We start from the raw sequence: 21,502 nt of genomic DNA, 5'->3' as shown, positions 1-21,502 counted from the left end.
TAGAGACTGGCTACTCACCAAGGAGCTTGCATTTGTGCATGCATACCTATGCCTGCCTAATTAGAGCCTAGGCAGAGAGAAGTCTTGTCATCTTGCAGCTTTGGAAGTGATTTTTCCTGAGCTAGGAATATCTTTTTTTTTTTTTTTCCCCAAGATAAGAGTGATAAACTTGACAAACTCAATCATATTAGTACTCTTAAAATGGCTAATGCAGTTATTCCACAAATGTTTATTACAAGTGTGAACCCAACATTTTAGGTAAGTAGTAACAATGTAGTTTCCTTCAAAATGTTACACCTGTGTATTCTTCTGAAAGGATCAAAGATGTGGCAACTGTATAATGCTATTCCATTTCCAACGGAAGGCCTTGGTAAGACTTTCAGAAGAGAGGAGCCTGTGCTACCTACACGACACTGGCACACTTTACACTCTATTCCAGCGTTTCCATTTTGGGAAATGCGACTTCGCTTTTCATACTTTAGTAGTCGTCAATGACTTTCCATCACAGATTTGCTAGTCTGTGGGAGTATGTCAGTACAGACTTTTATTTCTTGTTTTTAAATTCTTCTGGTTGGGAGCATAAGGTTGATATTCATGGGAAAAGTTGACGATTCCAGGGAAGTTGTGTTTTTATACTAATCTACCCTACAGGATATCAAGTGAAGAGTGTAAGTTTCTGCACCAAAATAAAATGGTTTACTGGGACAGAAATATTCTCGTTTCAATTATTTAACAACCCACAGAAATTTGACTGGCATCTTCTATGCATTTTTTAATAGAAGTGGGAAGAGGTTTGATGCGTGTGTGTCACAGAGTAGCTACTTCAAGGGAGATTAGCTTGCTTTTAATCTAGTCGACAGAAAGATAATCTCAAAGACATAAGCGCTTAGATTTCTTTGAATTTATGCCACTCAGTACCTTTTTTTTTCCTTTCAATATGGTTGCTGTGTGGTGTGAACACATACACTCATTAATGTTAAGTGAAACGGAGCACACTATACATGGTAATTATGTATATAATTCAGATACAGTACATTTATTGAGGTGCTTCCATTGGAAGCCAGTGCGTTCATCATCACATGAAGGGAAAAAGGAAACAATCTCAAAAGCATTTGTATTTTTTTCCATTTCATGGATCATAAAACCAGGGCTTTGGCCGAACCACCTCCAGAATTCCTCCTACCCACCCCCCCCCCCCCCCCCGCCCCGGATTTTCAGCAACCACTTTGGAACCAGCTACACGCTAAATTTAGAATTGCCGCCACAAAAGAACACCTGGTGGGGAAGCATGGGCTGGGAGGAGCGCCCGGGAGGAGCCCCGGACTCCTGTCAGAGAGCGGTCATGTATGGTCACCGAGTCACCTGACAAAAGAGTTCAAAATTCTCAGAGCAAGTCCTCTGTGATTCCAACTCCGGAGATCTCTGGAGTCACAATCACAGAGCTGCTTCCTCCTTCCACAGTCCCCGTCCACGCCAGAAGACACAACCCTTCTGAGTGGTTCATTGTCACTCACACCACCCCCCCCCCCCAAAAAAAAACGTGGAGCAAAGTAGGCTTCGTCGCCCAAACACGACAATGTAAGGTCTGGGAAACCGGGCCCGCCCTTGCTGTCCTCTGCCTGTTTACAAGAACCCACAAGTTGGTAGCGAGAATTTTCCAAGGTGGAGGCGGGGACACTGCCTCAGCGCCTGAAGACTCTGTAGTGGCGCATCTGTCGGGGTGTCGCTCCCCACCTGCCTCGGCAGGCGAGGGGTCCCGTGCGCCCCAGGCCGGCTTCCCCCGGCCTCCCCGGCGGGCGTCTCTGCGCGAAGCGCGGCCGCTGCCGCTCCGGGACGGCTCCGAGTTGCGGGCGACGGCGAGGGCTTGGTGTGTGCGTAGGGGGCGCCCCCCGCCCGACGCCCGGAGCGAGCGCCACCGACCCGAGCCGCCGCGCCCGCCTCCTCCACTTTACCCCGAGTCCCGCCTCCACCGGGGAGGCGGAAGGGCCAAGGTGGGCCCCTTCCCTCCCACCTCGGGCGCCCCTGAGATACCCAGCGGCGAGGGGGCGCGGGGTCAGGTGGGGTCCCGGGGTGCAGGGCGGGCGCCGGGAGTGTCCACAAAGCCCGCCCGGGGGCGCAGCGGGCCGCGCGGGTGGAGGCGGCCGGCGGCCGGAGGGGCGGGGACGCGCGGGGGCGGGGCGGAGGCTCCCGCCTCCTCCTCTCGATCCTCCCCCTCCTCTTCCTCCTCCCCCACCTCCCGCTCTTCGTCCTCCTCCTCCTCCTCCTCGCTCTCCTAGCGCTGCCGCCGACTCCACCGGGCTGAGGAGCGGGGAGTCCGCGGCGCTGGCTTGGGGCTGCGGGATGGGGAGTTAGCGCCACGGCGGCGGCAGTGGCCGCAGCGCAACCGGCCGCCGCCCCCGGGTCTGTCCCGCCGGGGGTGCGGGGCGCGGCCAGCCCGCCCCGGAGCCAGGCCCGCGGGCGGCGGCGACGGAGGAGCTGGGCAGGTGGATGCGGCTGGAAGATGGCGCCCTCGGGCCCGGGCAGCGTCAGGCGGCGGTGCCGGCGGGTGCTCTACTGGATCCCGGTGGTGTTCATCAGCCTTCTGCTCGGCTGGTCCTACTACGCCTACGCCATCCAGCTGTGCATAGGTGAGTGCGCGCCGCGCCCGCCACCGACCCCGCCGGCCCCCGGGAGGGAGGGCATGCACCTGTCCGCAGCCTCTCCGCTCGCCCCCCGCCCCCTACGCAGCCCCCTCGACAGTCCCGGGACGCCGCGCGCCCGCCGCACCAGCGGCGCTTCCACCCTCCCCACCCCGGAGACCCCCTTGCGCCCCCCGTGCTGCCGGGCGGCTTCGCGTCCGCTGCCGCCGCGGCCGAAAACAACCTCCGGGCAGCCTCCCTCCACTCACACTCCCTTGCCTCCCCCTTACAACTCGGGTTACGGTCACCTCTACTCCATCGAGTACGCAGCCCAGCCGCCCCTCCGCCTTCCGCTATCCACCGCCACCCCAGCCACACCCCCTACCTCGGCTGGACCGCACCTGCGAGAACTACGGTCTCCGCCGCCGGCAGCCTCCGCGGGGAAGTGAGGCCCGGGGAGGCTGCGGTGGGAGCTGGAGAGGGTTCCAGGCTGGGCCCAGGATTCGAGCTGCGCCAGACCCGCGCGGGGGGGATGGTGGCCTCGGCCTTCGGTGTCAGGGCTATCTTTCGCTGGTTGTCCTTAATCCACTTCTTGAAAATTTGTGACAGCGCTGTGGGGCGTTTCTGCTGCCTTGATGATTTGGGGATTGCCAGTTGTACACTTTCTAGTTAAAAAGAGGTGAAGGTGGGTAAGCTATTAGAAAGTCTTTTCCAAAGACATGCAATATGCAGGACTATCATTTAGACGTTGCAATACTAGAGGGGAAAAAAAAGTGACTCTCCGAGGTTTGGGGGGGTTTTGTTTTTTTGTTTTTCATCCAGAGAGCCAAGTGGCTCAAGTCCAAGTTTTAGGCTCCTGAATTGGTGGGTAGGGTACTGTCAATGCTAAAGATAGAAGAAGAAGAAAATAAAAGTTCAGTATGCACAATAGGGAATACAGTTCTGTTCCTGAATGTAAGCAGGCTTCTACCTTCAGAGGTTTGTGAAAGCTGACCTGTGCTATCAGAAACCGTGTTAAAACAGAAGATGACCCTTTTGCCAGTGATTTCTGATTGCTTTTTGTGTCTGGTGTTTCACCTGAGAAGGTGTCTATGTTTTTGTGATACCCAGCTCCAGTTTTGGGTGGGACAGGGATAGAGATTAAACAGTGTCCTGTTTAGTTGAACCTTATCAATCAAAGAATTTCAGAACTTCAGGACTCAGACATAGAATCTTGTCTGAACCCGTCTTACCTCCAAATGTTGCTCCTTGTAAGAAACAGGTATCACAATAATACCTCCAAGTAATTACTGACATAACTTTCAAGAGAATTGAGACTAAGATACCATATTTAAGTGTGATATTATTGAATTTAGACATGATTTCAGGACAAAAGAAGTGAATCTGTTTTAGAATAGGGTTGGATTGCACTAAAATCATCAAGATGCAATATCTAAATATGTTATATTCAAGTCATCCAAAATGTATAGAAAAAAGGTTTTCAGGAACATGTTTACTTTTTGTATTAATTGTTATTATCAAAACAGCTTGTCTGATTGAGATATGCTCTATAGGTTACATAACTACTAGAAACCTTCATCGCATTGCATTGGTTTGCCCTCTTTCAAGCAGTGAACAGTTTCAATTATTGTAACTAGTACAAAAGAGGGAAGTCAGGGAAGGCATTTATTTTCCTATATTATCACATTAAGCTAAGAAGCTTGGGCTGATACACTGTTTCATGTCTACCAGGAGGAAGCATATGAAGGCAGGCAGAGCTTTTTTTCCTTGCAACTCCCTCTGTCCTGGCTAATGTGAGACATGGGAGGTCTTACTGTACTGGATAGATAGGTCATAGGGGAAGAATAAATAGAAAATAATAGTTCTCTCGGGGTCATATTTTTATATATACATCCCGGAAATTTAAGGTAAATCTCACGTATCCATGAAATTTATATCCCCATTTTAGTAAATGAAATTTGGACTCTTTTTAAACTGCCTAAGTGACATGGCCTGTTATTATTTACCTCTGATCAAAAGTGAAGTCTTGGGGTGCCTGGGTGGCTCAGTTGGTTAAGCAGCTGCCTTTGGTTCAGGTCATGATCCTAGAGTCCTAGGGTTTAGTCCCGCATAGGGCTCCCGCTCTGCGGGAGGGTCTGCTTCTCCCTCTGACCTCTCCCCCTCATGCTCTCTCCTCTCATTCTCTCTCTCAAATAAATAGATAAAATCCTTTAAAAAATAAATAAATAAAAAGTGAAGTCTTGTATCACCTCTTGTCGCCCCCTGCCTGGCCTGGTAAGAGGCCTGTCATGTTGAAAGCAATCTAGAAATGGTCCTGAAAAAAAACAGAAGATGCAGAGGCAATAACTCTGCTTTTGTCAAAAAGTAGTTTTTATATTTTTATTACTGTAGAAACAAATAGTAATCATATGAAAGTCTAGATTGTAGCGTCTAGGAAACAGAACAAATTAAAAATAAATTTCATTCTAGAAACTATGGCAGTTTAGGGGTGGGAAGCTCTAATAGTGTGGATAGATAGCCTTGGTTGAGTAGGAAGTTGAAATTAACTGTACAGTTCCTTTATAAGTCCTGGGAAAGATGGCGGCTAGTATGACAGATACACAACCAGCCTCCTCTACTTGTCATAAACAAAGCAAATGGGAATGCCAACCTTCCCTACCTCCACCCCCATGACTAGCCAACCCCCGCCCCCCCCAGCAGCATTAATCACATCTCAGACTGCCCTGTCCTTTGTGGATTCCTTTTCTGTTAGAAGTTGCTATTTACAATCAGATTTTCCAAATTTCACCTATACAACACTGGCCAGGGTTGGGACCAGAGGGTGGTGGTGACTGGAAACTGAAATAGGTAATAGAATAAAATAAACAGGGTGATTTACCCTAGTCCTCCTTTTACATCTGCTGTCAGCTGAGGATGACCCTGAATATAAATTACTTTGTGCCCTTTGCTGAATGAACTGCAATTTAGGAGTAGTGCTTATCCCGGTATCCTTGGAAACTGGAGATAATGATTCTCATTACAGTTAGTTTCTATATTTAACAATGTGAATGTGTGTGGCTCTCTAGGCACTTTTTCGGTTAGCATGATGTTTGCTTAGTGGTTGTATTTTATGAAATTATAAAGTCATATCTCTTCTTGGAATATGTGTATATAAAAATATATGGGATACACCTATATGTTGTATGAGAGTCAAGGGTTTTGGTTAAGTATCTTTCCAGTCTACCCAAGAAAATAGGGAGGAGTTCTGCTAATACTTGTGAACAGTTCAGAACATAATATAGTTTCTTGATTAGCTATGATTTTTTAATTCATATTATTTGTCCCTCCTGCCTTCCCTCTCTCTCCTCCTGCTCTCTCCGCCCAGCTTCTTTTGGGTCTCATCTGTCTTTTCACCCCTTTAGTTAATTTGAATTAGATAAGTTCAAAGGGTAAAATTCGTCAGGTGGTGCTTTGGGATGCTGAACTGGAATAAGGCCAGTCTGCAGTCTCAGCCGTGGTTGGTTCAGTGGACCTATTCAACGTGGTTTATAGGTTTTACAAACTCATTAAGGGCAGTGACCTTGTTAACTTTGCTTGTTGAGGAAGTAACTGAAGTTTTCCCGTTTATGCGCTAACATTCAAAGTTGTTTTAACTTTTTTTCTACCTTTTTATTTTGTTATCTTTTCAAATTTAAAAGTCTCAAGAAAACTCCACATAGCCTCATTCTACCATTTTGGCTTCCGTGGCTCCAAACCATACTACTTCTCCGCCCTCACTTTAAGCAGGTGCCGCGAAACAGTTGCTCTCCGGTTGTGTGCTCACATGGTTCTGAGTTTGCTTATGGCTTTCCTTAAGTCATTTGAAGCAACCATGAAGCTTGACAAGCTTAGGGATTATCTAGACCAACCCCCTCCTGCCTTTGTAGAGGAAGGTAAATGATCAAGCTCTGTGTCCGTTCTCCAAATTAACCAGCAAAGCCGTGACTTCAGCTGCTGTGGTACGAATGTTAAAACGTCTGTCCCCCCTTCCCTACAGTGCCCTCCCCCAGCTCTCTCGAGTCCACTGGGACTATTTAGCAAGTCTATTAAATTTTGTTGTTGCTGAATATGGGTGGACCCAGCACCGAAAGTGAGGCAACAGCCTTTACAAAATGATTTCAGAGTTTTAGAATGATTTATAGTCTGGGCCACCTAGTTACCACCACTCAACTTTGCTGCTGTAGCAAAAAGGCAGTGATAGATAGTGCCTTAACAGGTGGTTGTGGCGGGGTTCCAAGGAAAGTTTATTTACAAAAATAGTGGGCAGGCCTGACTTGGCCCTTAGGCAGTAGATTGCTGACTCAGGAATATGTTTAGAAGTGAGCCCCTTAGAATATGGGGTGTATACACACAGGTTTGTAAATCTTTATTAATAAACAATCCTCAGAAATGATTGCCGCCTCTTACATTACACAGTGATTTTTGAAGATGTTCAAGAGCTAAATGAGCTAGTGTACGTACTTTGAGATCAATTTGGGAGACATACAGTTATGCTTTCCTTCTTTTAAACAGACATAAGAATAGAATATGTAACATCTCATACTAGGATACTGTTAAGCAATGATCCACCATTAATTCAAGTTCAAGGATGGAGACTGAACAGGGCTCTAAATTAACTTCCATCACGAATTAAATTTGAACTGGACAGAGATGGAAGTGTGTTCTTGTTATTGGTAAACTATCATTTAAAAAAATTTCCAGGAGGGGCGCCTGGGTGGCTCAGTGGGTTAAGCTACTGCCTTTGGCTTGGGTCATGATCCCAGGGTCCTGGGATCGAGCCCCGCATCGGGCTCTCTGCTCAGCGGGGAGCCTGCTTCCTTCTCTCTCTCTCTCTGCCTGCCTCTCTGCCTGCTTGTGATCTCTCTCTGTCAAATAAATAAATAAAATCTTTAAAAAAAAATTTCCAGGAAATTAAAGCTTCTTTTGAAAAAACTGCAGACAGATAATCTTGGGAATACAAGTGTTACTATCCATAATAATTAAAATAATTTTAAATAACATAGAAGGTACATACATAGAAAACTGATATAAATGTTTAATGCCTAAATGACTAAGAAATCATTTCTTGCTGAAAATAATGATGCAAAATATATCAGTTCTGGACTTTTTGACGTTCTCAAATATTTTGAAGATTTTAAATTATATGAAAGAGGCATAAAAAACTCAACATTTCATCAACTCTAACCCAAATGTATAGGATAGGATGTGCTTCAAATTTTGATCTGTGCTGTCTACCGTTTGACTTTAATATAAATGGTCCCTGAGAAAGCAGGAGGAGAGAAGACTCTGCTTAATGCTTTCTTGGTTCCATTTAGTGCGTCAGAGAATTCTTTTTCTTTTGATGTATTGGACAATGCAGCATTACCATTTGCTATTACATCCTATTAGAGATAACATATCTTATAGAATAGAGACAACAAACAATCATCACAGTTCTTAGCATGCAGAGGAGCTCCATAATTATTGAATGAATTGATCTCATTGTGATTTTTGGCAAGTCTTATTCAATCCATTTTTAATGTAAGAACATGTCCTCGGATAATGTAAATAAGCAAAAGAACAGAATCCTGTAGTAAAAACTCAATTTAAACTCGTTATAGAAAGCTTCGTTTCCAACGCGTACTGAGAATGTCATCCATGCCATTAGGTTAAGTATGGGCTCCAGTGTTTCCAGTAATTAAACAGAAACCAAAGGGATGGTTTCTTAAATCACGATAATTAATTGTCTCTAGAGATGGTGCATTTCCACAAGGTTAGGAAGAAGTCAGCTTCAGAAGGGTTTGAGGAACGTTCATTCAAAAGCATTTATTGAATCCTGTTTTGCGCCAGGCACTTTCCTCCACAGAGGTGATTTAGAGGAAAACTTAATGGAGATCTTTTCCTATTAGCTAAGAAAAAAATTACCTCCGGAGGGGTGGGGGGGAAAACCTTGAAACCTTCTCTCTGACTTTGGCATAAGGAGAGGGGGTTGTTTCCTTTCAGAATGCCACTCCCACAGCACAGAGGCAGGAAAGCCTAAATGGAAAACAAAATACCCACTCCTAGGAGCCTGTGAATTGGTTGTTGGACCGGCATAAAAGAATAATCAATGAAGTAGGTTAAAAAAAAAAAAAAAAGCTGATGGAGAGCACTTCAGGAGTAATGAATTTCTAATTATGTTATAAATCATACCACATGTAAATATCTCAGAGTAAGATTACAACCAGCAATTTTTGCTCCTGCTATGAACTAGGTGGTTGTTCTGTTCCCTCCTTTTGTACCCGATGCCAGGGCAGCTTTTACTTTGCTCCCAGCCCAGGGTCTGTGATTTGGTGGGTGAAATTGAGGAAGCAGCGAACTTCCTGAAAACAACTTATCGAATCTACGGAAAGACTAGAAGACAGAGCTTAGAAAATAAGCAGAGGCCAAGAGGAGGTGGATGAGGTAAAGCTGACATTATACCAGAGGAATGGTCTTTCGCAAGAGCTGTTGCTCTGGTGTCTGGCCATCCCAGAGCACTCCTCTCTGTGACTTTGTAAAGATGATTCCAGGAGCATCAGCTGGCTGCGCTGACATTGTTGTGCCCATGTCCCGGGCAACAGGGTTCAGCAAGAACAGGTGTTTGATCTTTTTGGCCTCCATGGTGGGAAGAAGTGCCAGGAAGACAACACACACACACACACACACACACACACACACACACACACGCATCCCACAGATTAGCATGGTTGAGGATTCTCATGAATGTCTTTGTTTTTATTTTTCATCTTGATGGAAAATTTGTCCTTTTTCATCTAAAAAAAAATGGACCCATGACTTACATTTTTTTCAGTTTATGCTGCCGATTTCTTGTATTTTGATGGTTGTGTCACATCTCTCAGCCTTCTTTTCTCTAGGAAGGGTGAGTTCGTGAGTCCCCTGTGACTCCAGCACTGTTTGTCATGACTGTAGAAATACAGTTTCTAGCTTGTAAGATGATAGATTAGAACATGGCATGGATCCTTGGGAAGACAGTATTCCAAAGAAAGATCATTTAGAAAGACAGTCTTAATATGATGCCGAACCATGTGATTTTATATTACTATTTAGAGATACCACAGGGAACTAATAATAAAAGTAGAACGTAATTGAATTAATTCTTTCATAGTCTGTTAGAAAATTGTTGAGATATCTTTTAATTCCCTTGAGGGTAATTTTATTGTAATGTCTTCATTTTTACCTCAGTCAAATGCTGAGAGTGCAAAAGGGTGGAATTTGCAGGGCAAGGGGTGGGGCGAGGGCAGCAGGGAGGAGGTAGGTGACCTGATTTCTTAAGAAGCATATGGTAGCAATAAAGTAACGAGCTATGATTGCTGGAAATTTTTCCTTTCCAAAATTCTGTCACATTTTGAAACATATGTGTAGCATTTTTCCTAATCTGACTTTTCATCTGACTGCGACTTTTAAATTCAATTAGAAATATTAGTGCCAGAAATGTTACAAAACCCATTTTTATTTGGGAGGCGGTCTTGAGCAAAAATATGTGCTGCATTGATCGTCTCAGCACTTGTCTGCACTCTAAAACTCGTACTTGACAGTAGTTCCTTTTAGATATGTTGTTGATTACATTTTAAAAATGCAAATGAAGGAGAAGTGCTTTTCTAGATGATTGAGTTTTATTTCGTTGCCAGTGTTTCTCCCTGGTATCCCCAGATTTCTCTTCTCATGAAGTGTAAGTGAAGCGTTCCTCTTGTACTTACTTTGACCTCTTTGGATTTATTTGCCAGCATTGCCACCGTGGAGGAGCAGAATGATGCAAAGAAGTGCATCAGCAAAATAAGCACCAATAGACAAAAAACCTTTAAAAAAAATTCCTTCAAAACCAATATCCCAAGAATACAGTCATCTCAAGGTAGTTTATCTTCGTAATCATCTTATAATAGATATAATCCTTGTTTAAAAAAAAAAAGCAGCTTGTGTATTTCCAAGAACTTTACAGATTTATTTGCTTATAATTCTGTGAAATTTGGAGAACTAAAATGCTTCATCATGGTTTTATGTATTTTCTTATATAGATATAAAATCAAGTTTCTGTCTCTGTGTTAATTGCATTCTGTGAAAACTGGATTTTCAGCCTATTTGAAGGGTATGTTGAGAATGAGGTGTCTTAACACTCAGATAGGAATCTGTCCCTGATCCTTCTGGGGGCCCAAGGGTCATCTCAAAGTGGCAGGTAGCTCACTGTGAGATGTGGCTTTTCACCAAATTTGTAGGGATCTGAAACATGGTGGGGCTTTAAATATCGTCTCTATACTGCACATGTTATTCACATTGGGGGCACAAGTGGGAAGGGCAGTCTGTTCCAGCACAGCTGATGTCAAGCTCTCATGAGAGACACCAGACACCACTTACAGGGAATGAAAGAGATTTCAGTTATAAGCCCCAAACTTAAAGTCAAAAGCCTGCTGTCAATTGCAGGGGCTAATCTGTGATCGAAGTTATTTCTAAGTCGGCAATTCCATGTGACATGTTTTAGGAAGAAAGGAAGTCAGAGAATTATGTACTTGACGGGGTATGACTGGTGATTCTCCAGGACATCTCCAGGGAGGTCAGTTAATGTGAAGGGGTCAAGCACCGAGACCAGCTGGACTTAGTCGGGGTTTTGATCATAGCATATTTGTAATGAAATGCTGCCTATTCCAGGACTAGAACAAACTCAAAGCTAACAACTGAGAGCAGGATGTCAGTTGGAGGAGGGTAAAGAATAGGGATTCATTATAGGTCCCCCCCCCATAACTCATATTTTAACAAATATTTACAAAATCCAAGAATCGAGTGCATTTCAACTATCCATAATTTATTTAATAATCTTTTAATGTATTCATTCACTCAAGAATATTAACTCCTCTTAGAGTTTACATTCTAGTTGCAGGGTTGGGGAGAACGGGTAAGAAACATAGGTAAGTAGCTTTTATCACTTGTAAGAGCCGTGACCAAAAGCAAGGCAGAAAGGATTGGGAAGGGTGGTGGAAGGTTTGCATTTTCAATAAGGGTGCTCCTGGAATCTGAGCAAGATGCTGAGGGGGTTAACCATTGCTGATGCAGGGAAGAAATGCATCTCAGGTCCATCTCAAGTCCTTCTAAAAGGGAGACTCCTGAGGCCGGAGTCTGCATGCATGTTGGAGGACGAATAAGGAAAACATTTTGTCTGCAGTGGACGGAACCAGGGCAATGGCAGTCGGTGACAAGGTCACAGGGACGTGGTAAAGACGGAGATTATATTGGGCCTTAAAGGCCCCTGTGAAGATTGTGGCTGTGCTCGGAGAGAGGAGGACCTGCTGCAGGATATTGAGTAGTAGAGGGACATGCTGTGGCTTATGTTTACAAAGATGGTACTTACTGCTGAGTAATGTAGGCTATTTCATCAGTCTACGCGAGGAAAGTGGTATCTCACACCAGGATGGGGGGCAGTAGAAGTGAGGATTCTGGATGCATTCTGAGAGACCACAGAATGTCCAGACAGACTTATGTGAGTTGTGAAGAAAAGGAAAAAAAGTAAAAATGATTCCAGTCTTTTGAGCTAAACAGTCGGAAGGATGGTGATCAGCCAAGATGGAAAAGCTGCAGGTAGAATGAGGTGACCTTAGATCAGTCGTGGGTATGTTGACGTTGAAATAGACATGCTGAGTGAGCAGTTGCATGTATAACCTTGCCATTTGGGGAAGAGTCAGGACTGGAGGAATACATTTGGGAGTCTTCAGCATAAAAGTGGATTTAAAGAATTAATGCTTGATACATTTGTCCCACCAAAGGAATATATGGAAAGTGAGCAGAGACAAAATAGTGAGAGGTCAGGAGATGAGGGGTACCGGCACAGAATGGAGGAAAATTTGCGAATGCGGTGTCCTGAGGCCCGAGGAGGAAGGGGGTTCAAGGAGGAATCAGCCGATACACTTATATGTCCAATGAAATAAGGCCTGAGAATTTAGTGATGTGGATATTGAACTTTTATTTTGATTTTATTACTGACCACACTGAGACCCCAAGCAGAAAAGGTTTATCAAGAAGAAACATGTATACCAGTGTGCGGATTGCTGGGAAATCTGAACTCATTCAGTCCAAATTAAAAAGGGCTTTACTCTATTAGGCAAGCTTAACTTTCTCATTATACGAAGATAATCTACAGAAAATTTCATGAGAGCGGTAACGATGTCTGATTAACATTGTAGTCCTGAGACAAGAGGACAGCACATAGCACGTAATATTTCCTTTTTCTTAAACGAAGGAATGCCAGCTGAACTTATTTGGGCCTTTTGTGAGCTCAGTAGACAGTTTAAGCATCCAAGAACATGAGTCCTGGTGAGCCTGGGTGACTTAGTCGTTAAGTGTCTGCCTTCGGCTCAGGTCATGATCCCAGGACCTTGGGATGGAGCCCTGCGCGGTGCTCCCTGCTCAGTGGGAAGCCTGCTTCTGTCTCTCCCGCTGCCCCTGCTTGTGTTCCCTCTTTCGATCTCTCCCTCTCTGTCAAATAAATAAATAAAATCTAAAAAAAAGAGAACATGAATCCTTTATGAGAGCATTATCTATTTTACTTTTTTATTATTTGATCAATCAGATGTTCATGAATAAGTTTGTAGTATTTTTATGGTTTCAGGTTAGGGGCTGAATTCCCCCCCACACACCCAAAATTCATGTTGAAACCTTAACTCTCAGTAACTCGGAAGGTGGCTGTGTTTAGAGATAGAACCTTAAAGAGGCAGTTAAGTAACAATTAGGTCATTAGGATAGGTTCTAACACCATACGATTGTGGGAAGTTTGGATTCAGACAGAGAAGAAAGACTGTGTGAAGACACAGGGGGAAGATGACCATCCGTAAGCCAGGGAGAGAGACCTCAGAAAACACCAAACCTGCTAACATCTCGACTTCAGCTTCCAGAACTATGAGAAAATAGATTTTTCCTTGTTTAGGTTCTGCACTCAGCAGCACTTTGTTACGGCATCCCTAGCAAACTAATACACAAATACAAGAAGATGCTTTTTTTTCCCTTTCTGGGCATTGAGATGTAATCATCTATAATAAAGATTTAGATAAAATGAATTGTAGAATCCATTTGAAAATTTAAAGGAGCATTAAAAATAATTTAGAATATATTAAATATTAGCACTAATATAAAAATAATCACTAAAAATAAGTGAGATACATCTGTACCAAGTACTCAAACCCTGTTTTAATAGTTTTCAGATAACTGAAATCTCCCTGTGAAGCACAGACATTTTTTAATCCCTTTTAGATTAAAAAAAAAAAAGGTCTTCTAAAATGTTTCAGCTCCCCCTTTCCTTGCCCTGACCTTTCTCAAATAGAGCATGCTGAACATAATTTAACTCTGAGTAAAGGCTATTAATCCCAGACAGATATGCGGATGAAGTGGATATCCAAGATCCTTGACTTCCTCGTATTTACATTCCCAGTTTCTTCTCATTCTTATTGACTGAAAAGGTCAAGAAGGAATGGAATTTGTCATTTTACTTGACCATTCTTTTGAATCTCAGGCATTGAGAAGCTGGGAAGGCTCATGAATGAAGCACTTCAGTGGAAAAGCCTAGCCAGGCATCTACATTGTTTTCAAAAGATTTCATTTATTTTATTTGAGAGAGAGATCACAAGTAGGCAGAGAGGTAGGCAGAGAGAGAGGAGGAAGCAGGTTCCCTGCCAAGCAGAGAGCCCGATGAGGGGTTAGATCCCAGGACCCTGAGATCATGACCCAAGCCTAAGGCAGAAGCTTTAACCCACTGAGCCACCCAGGTGCTCCGGTTGTTTCCACCTTTAATGTTGCTTCGAACGTGGTTGTGCAAATAGATACCTGTTTAGGTCCCTGAATCAGTTCTTACAGGTATATGTGCACAGAAGAGTGATGTTGGATTACATGATAATTGTAGGTTCATTTTTTTTTTTTTTTAAGGATTACCATACAGTTTTCCTGGAACCTTGATTTTTGTTGAAAGTGTGATTCCAGAGAAGCCTGGATATGCCCTTGTTAAACATCCAAATTTGAAAGTCTCCAGAGTTATCTAGGTGGGCCATCCCAATGTCACTGTAGCAATTTTTAACTATCTTGTCCTTTAATGGTGTAGCAGAAATGTGGTGGTCTGGGAATCATGACTGATATTTTGCCCATGAGGCAGGCTTCATTTCTGAAAAGTGTGTCCCTCATGAAATGCGGGCCATCAAGTATCCCCGAGGCAGAAATGTTAAGAGTTGCTGGCCTATTGTACATAGTCTAAAATTCAACAGTTCCTGAGTAAACAGAGCACCACTGCTCACTGGCAGACATTGTATCTTTTTAAAGAGCAACATGTTCACAAGTATAGAAGGGCACACACTTGGTACCTGAGCTAGTGGGGAGAAGTGGGGTAGCTTACTCGGTTCTGTGGTTGCATCAGTAACCTGCGCTATTCCTCGTGAACTGGGTCCCCATCCACAGTATGGGACTGCACGATTCACACACGAATAGCAAGTCGTTCGATTGTCTGCAGAGCTAGGGTAAATGAAAATGGTTTACAAACAGAAGCAAAAATCAGTACGTACAACTGGGGAGAGAGCCAGGCAGGAAACACGAAGCAGCTCTTACAATGAGCAGAGGAAGAGACCCAGTCCAAATATTGATGACTCTCTTACTCAACTCTGCACACAAATTCTGGAACTTCCCACTTACATTAATGAATACATCTACCGTATAATTAGGTGGTATTTGTATAATATTGCACTCTTGTAATATACTGTATCATACAGCAGAGGCAGTGTGAGTTTTTCATCTGTGTGTGGGCTGCCAGTTTATGCTTATATCAGATTATACCAAATTTGCAGCAACGGGACCATACATTGCCACCGTTACAGTGCGGTAGACTGTTAGCACTGAGGGACATGCAGCATAGGGCAAGGGTCTGAATGTTGCATGTGAGTAGAAGACCCCTCGATCAAGCTGAGATCGAAGGAAGTTTGTGTGTGTGCATTTATTCCATGAATATGTGACGGTTAAGTTACAAAAGAAAATAGTCTTCGTGGTGACTCAGTACTGAAGGATGATACGCAGTTAGTACCCTCGCATGTGTTAATAGATACTGTGACCCTGTGCAACACTGCAGTAATTATTGCTGGTGCTAATGTTGTTTTAAATCTTGTGGCTTATCCCTTCAGGAATGCTGCTGTAAATTCTATTCTGATGAACATCATAGACAAGAAGGTTGGAATGACAGCTTTATACAGTACCTTCCTCTGGGGTTCTCCATGAAGTGCCAAGTAATTTGCACAGACCTAGAAATATTGGTTTATTTTTTAAATGTGTTATATGCGCTTTGTAATATGTACCCTGGTCAGATAGTACTTGACACGGAGCCACGAGCCAGGGAGGTTTCGAAGGTTGTCTGTTTCCTTGGAGAAGCAAATAAGAAGCATTAATTTTTCTACTTAATCAGACAGCCAGTGTTTGGTAATGAAAAGAAAGCACTCTTCGGTATTGTCTTCTGTGATAATTCTGAGTAAACCAGATAATGAGATCGATCTAATGACGCTGAAAAATATACTACAATTTTTTTTCTATCTTATCATATACATATTTTTAAATGCTAACATAAGCAAAATACAAGTAGCATTTTTGTTTGCTACCCATGAGGAAATATGTGCATACAAGTATAAGAGAGATGATTGTATAATCATTAAGGCCCTTCCGATTCTAAAAGATGGGTTCTAATGAGGGAAATGTTTCCAGGATCTAAAATCCCTGTTTGATCTTGTCCCTCACAGTGGACAGCCATCATGTGGGAACCAGGTAGAACTTTGCTGGGATGTAGGGTTCACTGCAGACTTGCGTGGTTCGGAGGAGTTGGTCACACCTGCCAGGCACAAGCGAAAGAAGGGTATCTGGAATTGGAAAGATAGGCAGTTGGTCTTGGAAAGCTCCAGGCACTGTAGGTATTGGAGTGGATTGTGGCCATGTGTGGAAGAGGGAGGACCCAGACAGTTCTGTCTAATGGGATGAGTAAAGTTATCTGCCCTGAAACCTGCACAGCTTGCTGGCAGCAGGAATCTCTTCTATTTTAATTTGAGACAGGGGGATTATAGGATTCCATTGTGAGTAAGCTTTGAAATGAGGACACTAAGATCAAGAGACCAGCCCTGAGATCAGATTTCCTTATTTAACGGCACTGCCTAGTGCAGTCAACGATTCAGGAATGTCCTTCCTTTTGCCAAGGGAAAAGTGGCAGGGAGTTTTGGCGGGCCATCCTCAGGAGACACAATTTTTATCTCCCATTCAAAGCTGACATATTGAAAGACCTCTCCATTCTTCATGACTTAAGTTTATGTTCCACAGCTTTCAGTTGGAGAAGTTGGATTTTACACTGTCTGTTTCTGTAGAGTTTTAGATGTTTGGAACAACGATTTGGTCAAGTTGCTAAAAAAATGTGATTGAGAGAGAAAAATACTTATATATATATGTATTTTTAAAGATTTATTTATTTAAGAGAGAGAGAGAGAGCACACCAGCATGATAGTAGGGGAGGGGCAGGAGAAGGAGGAGTCAGAGAATCTCAAGCCCACTCCCAGCTGAGCACAGAGCCCACCTCAGGGCTGGACCCAGGGACCCAGAGATCATGACCTGAGCCAAAATCAAGAGTTAGGCATATAACAGCCTAAGCCAGCCAGGTGCCCCATTATGACCAAATATTTTAATAATTTGTGTCCAAAGTTTGTAAAATGATCTGTTTCTAGTTATGTTTCATTTAGTTCCTGGAGGAGATGTGACAAAGAGGACATTTTAAACCCTTCTCTCCAGTGTATCCTGAATCAGAAGTCACGGGGGGTAGCATGGTGTTAAACAGGCCAGGAGGGCTTGAGAGCAGCAAAGAAGGGACGGCTGCCTGGACAGAGAAGCCCATGGGCTGCAGGCAGAGCCCGGGAGGCCACATGGAATCCTTGAAAGAATTTTGGAGTCAAGCAGACTTATATTTAGATCCTAGCTCCATATGTTATGACTTGAGTAACATTAGAATAGTTACTTTACCTCTGTAAGACTGTCTTCCTAACTTTTAAAATTATAATAATACCTCCCTTACAGATTGCTGTAAGGTTTCAAAGAGAGAAACATGGAAAAAAATTTAGCACAATCTCCGACCTATAGTAAGCATGCAAGAAACTATGAAACTATCCCTTCCTTTGGTTTTTTTCTCATTCCCTGACATCTGACTCTTGCCCCACCCCCAGCCCTGCAGATGCCCTCTCACCCCTACCGGTCTTCACCCTGCTCAAGCTCCAGTCTTATTCTGGAGAGCATTATGGGCTGTACTGTGTCTCCCCCAAATCCATAGCTTGAAATCCTCACCTGCGGGACTTCAGAATGTGACTCTAGTTGGAGATAGAGTCTTTAAAGAAATATTTAAGTAAGATAATGAAGTTAATTAGGGTGGGTCCTTATCTACATTGACTGGTGTTCTTATAGAGGGAGGAAATGTGGATGTAGACAGATGTGTACACAGATAAAAAGATGTGAAATACAGGGAGAAGACGGTCATCTACAAGCTAGAGAAAGAGGCCTATGAAGGGATCCATGCTTCCAACACCTTGACTGTGGACTTCTAGTCTCCAGAACTGAGAAACAGGCTGTGTGGTGTTGAAGGCACTCAGTGTGGTGCCTTCCCAAGCTGACTGATCCAGGAGCTCATGGCCGAAAATAGGTGTAAAAGCCTGCTGAGGAGACGAGAGGAGTATGAATGGATGTTGCAAACTCAAAAGCCTTGCCTTCACAGAATAGCTGATTTGTGTAACACTGTTAATTTATAATTTTGCAATATTGTTTCAGGTGGGTTATGCATCAGAAAAGCTTTCCTTGGCCAGTTGGGAGGTCCAAGCGCCCAGATGACAAATGTCTTGCATAATCTTTTGGACCATAACCTAGTCTTATATAAGAGACTTCCTGTATCTTGGTTACAATTGTCTGACTTACTGTGGTTCATTTTTGTCTTTGAGGTTGCATTGTGCCATTGTTTAGGAAAGGTTCTCCAGGGAATCCTCAACCATCTTGCATGGTTGTTTGTTCATTTCTAGCACATAGTTTAGCTCAGTATAGTTTGTTAGATATAAATTCTGGGTTGGAAGCAGGAGGAGTGCATGAAAACACCTGGGAAAGAGTCTGACCACAATGACACAGCTCCTCATGCTGAGAATCTGGTACATGCCAGGCTCTATCAGAACCTTGACTGGCCATGGGGAGGTGGGGAGAAATGAAAAGGAGAGGAGCTCTCGAAGGGGTAGGGAAAGAAAATATAGTTAAAAAAGAAATCACTTGTTTAGTTTTTCTCATATTAATTGCCCACATTGTAATTCACCTGAATTTTTCTTTTTTTGCTTATTCACACTCAAAAGTCTTCCAGCAGTTTGTTCTCTCCAGAAAACTGTAGCATTTGTGCCAGCTAAAAATGCACCATATACTGCTTTCTCCAGATTGTTTATAACACAGTTAACACCAAACTTTGGGGAACTCCTAACACTTTCCTCTTTTGTCATATTTATGTTCCATATTCAGCTAACATTTATTGAGCCCCTAATATTTAGTGCCAGGTTCTATTCTAGGTGCTTTTACTTACCTTACCTAGTTTGATTAACTAAACAGCCCAATGAGATACATATTGCGATAAGGCTCAGAGAGGCTAAGTAACTTGGCCAAGAAAAAACCTCAATCCCGGCAGAGCCAGTATATTCAGGGAGGGACACAGAAAAGAAACAAATGAAAATAATTACAGATCCTGCTAAGTGCTAAGAAAGAAACAGTATATCATAATGATAGCAGGGACAGACTGGACCTGAGAGCCTCTGTGCAAAACTGACATTGAAATTGCAGCTTGAAGGATGATAAGAAGCTAGCCAAGAATGGAGCTGGGGAAGAGCTTTTCAGACAGCATAAAGACACCGAGGTTTCGTTGTTCTAGAAACAGGAAGGCCAGCCTCTTTGCAGCTTAGGGAGCAAGAGGATGAGTGATGAGAAGTGATCTTGGAGAGGTAAGTAGGAGCCAGATCATGTTTGACCCTGGAGACCTAAGTAAAGAGATTGGACTTTATTTTAAATTGAGTGCAAACCCATGGGAAGGGTTTTTTTGTTTCTGTTTTTGTTTTTTGTTTGTTTTGTGGTTGTTGTTGTTGTTGTTGTTGTTGTTGTGTGTGTGTGTGTGTGTGGGTGTGTGTGTGATGATGCTATTGGTTTAAATTTTAAAAGAGATCATGGCTTTCTTATTATAAAATGACTTTTTAGGGATCCAGTTTTATGACGATCCAGTGAGGAACGTAGCCTGCCTGATATGATGTGTATGGTTAGGGCTATTGGGAGGTTAGTCTGGATTCCAGTTGGAAGCCATGTGTTGGGAAGTTCTTCATTATGAAGTCCTACCCTTACTCTGTGTTTCTGTTCAGAAACTACCACTCTGTCCTTGACCAAACTACTCCTGTAAACCCCCTGATAAATTGGAAAGTGACTTTTGCCCTTGGTTTGTAAAAGTCAATGATTTTTCATAATACATCAGAGTAGCACTGAGGATAATTTTAGAGCCAGAGGAACGGTCAAGATAAAGTACACATTTTTGTTTAAACAATAAAATCAAAGTACAGAACAGCTGAATGTCATGATCAAGGTCACACCTATTGGGAGGATTGGACCAGAGTCCAGGTCTTCCTACCAAACAAGTGCAGAGATCTAGACAGGGGACAATGTTAGCATGTTCATGAAGCAAGAGAGCCTGGGGTCGCCTGTGTGGCTTGGTTGGTGAAGCATCTGACTCGGTTTGAGCTCAGGTCATGATCTCAGGGTCATGGGATGGAGCCTCAAATCAGACCTCACGTTCAGCAAGGAGCCTACTTTAAAATTCTCTCCCTCTGCTGCTCCCCCAACCCCAGTATGCTCTCTCTCTCTCTCTCTCTCTCTCTCTCTCAAATAACTAATAAATCTTTAAAAAAAAAAAAAAAGAAGAAGAAGAAGAAGAAAGAAAGAAACAAAGCAGCCTGGAGTGGCTGAAGCATATTGACAGGAAGGGGAGTGTCGTGAGATGAGGTTAGTGACGAAGGGAGGGACTATAGTTGTCAATCAAATTACAGTGACATAGGAGAATAATGAAGGAAAACACAGTTTGATATAGATGTAAAAATATAAGTAGATCTGTTATAAGGAAAGTTAATCAAAAATATTTCTTAGGAGGAAAAGAATGCACTTGGGATTCCACTGGAAGTATTGATCTGAGTAGTATATTTTCTTGAGTCTCTCATTAAAATGGTCTGGCAGCAGCGTCACTAGTATTCACGGGAATGACTTGTCATGTACCTCCTACCACCCAAATTTTGATCTGTAATACCTGAAAAATGAGCCACAGCTTCCGAGAAAGTAGCTAAAGGACAAAGGATCCTACTTCAAAGTGGTCCCATTGGACAATTTAGTCAGAGAATTCCCTGTGAGTTCGACAAACTGTTTCAAACTGTTTCAAAAATCTTGCAAATGGCAAGATTTTATTTCTTTTGATGGCTGCATAGTAGTCCATCCATTTGCGAGGATGTGGATGGAACTAGAGGGTATTATGCTTAGCGAAATAAGTCAAGCAGAGAAAGACAGCTATCATATGATCTCCCTGAGATGAGGAAGTAGAGATGCAACATGGGGGGTTTGGGGGGTAGGAAAAGAATAAATGAAACAAGATGGGATCAGGAGGGAGACAAACCATAAGTGACTCTTAATCTCACAAAACAAACTGAGGGTTGCTGGGGGGAGGGAGCTTAGGGGAAGGGGGTTGGCGTTATGGACATTGGGGAGGTTATGTGCTATGGTGAGTGCTGTGAAGTGTGTAAACCTGGCGATTCACAGACCTGTACCCCTGG

The 21,502-nt window shown here is 43.3% G+C and overlaps 1 protein-coding gene across 1 annotated transcript in view; it reads left to right on the top strand.

Moving 5' to 3' along the window:
* The first annotated feature begins 2,376 nt into the window (after positions 1-2,376).
* The window catches only part of ZDHHC2 (zDHHC palmitoyltransferase 2), a 72,676-nt gene continuing 53,550 nt past the window's right edge, over positions 2,377-21,502 (top strand). The window contains exon 1 of the mRNA XM_082715609.1: positions 2,377-2,627. Within this exon, the coding sequence (XP_082571735.1) occupies positions 2,501-2,627 (127 nt within the window). The 5' untranslated portion in view covers positions 2,377-2,500. The remainder of the gene's footprint in view (positions 2,628-21,502) is intronic.

The sequence above is a fragment of the Mustela nivalis genome, assembly GCF_964662115.1.
Source record: "Mustela nivalis genome assembly, chromosome: 20".
Taxonomy (NCBI): Eukaryota; Metazoa; Chordata; class Mammalia; order Carnivora; family Mustelidae; genus Mustela; species Mustela nivalis.
Note: the sequence above shows the minus strand (reverse complement) of the source record. Positions and strands in the feature narration are given on the sequence as shown.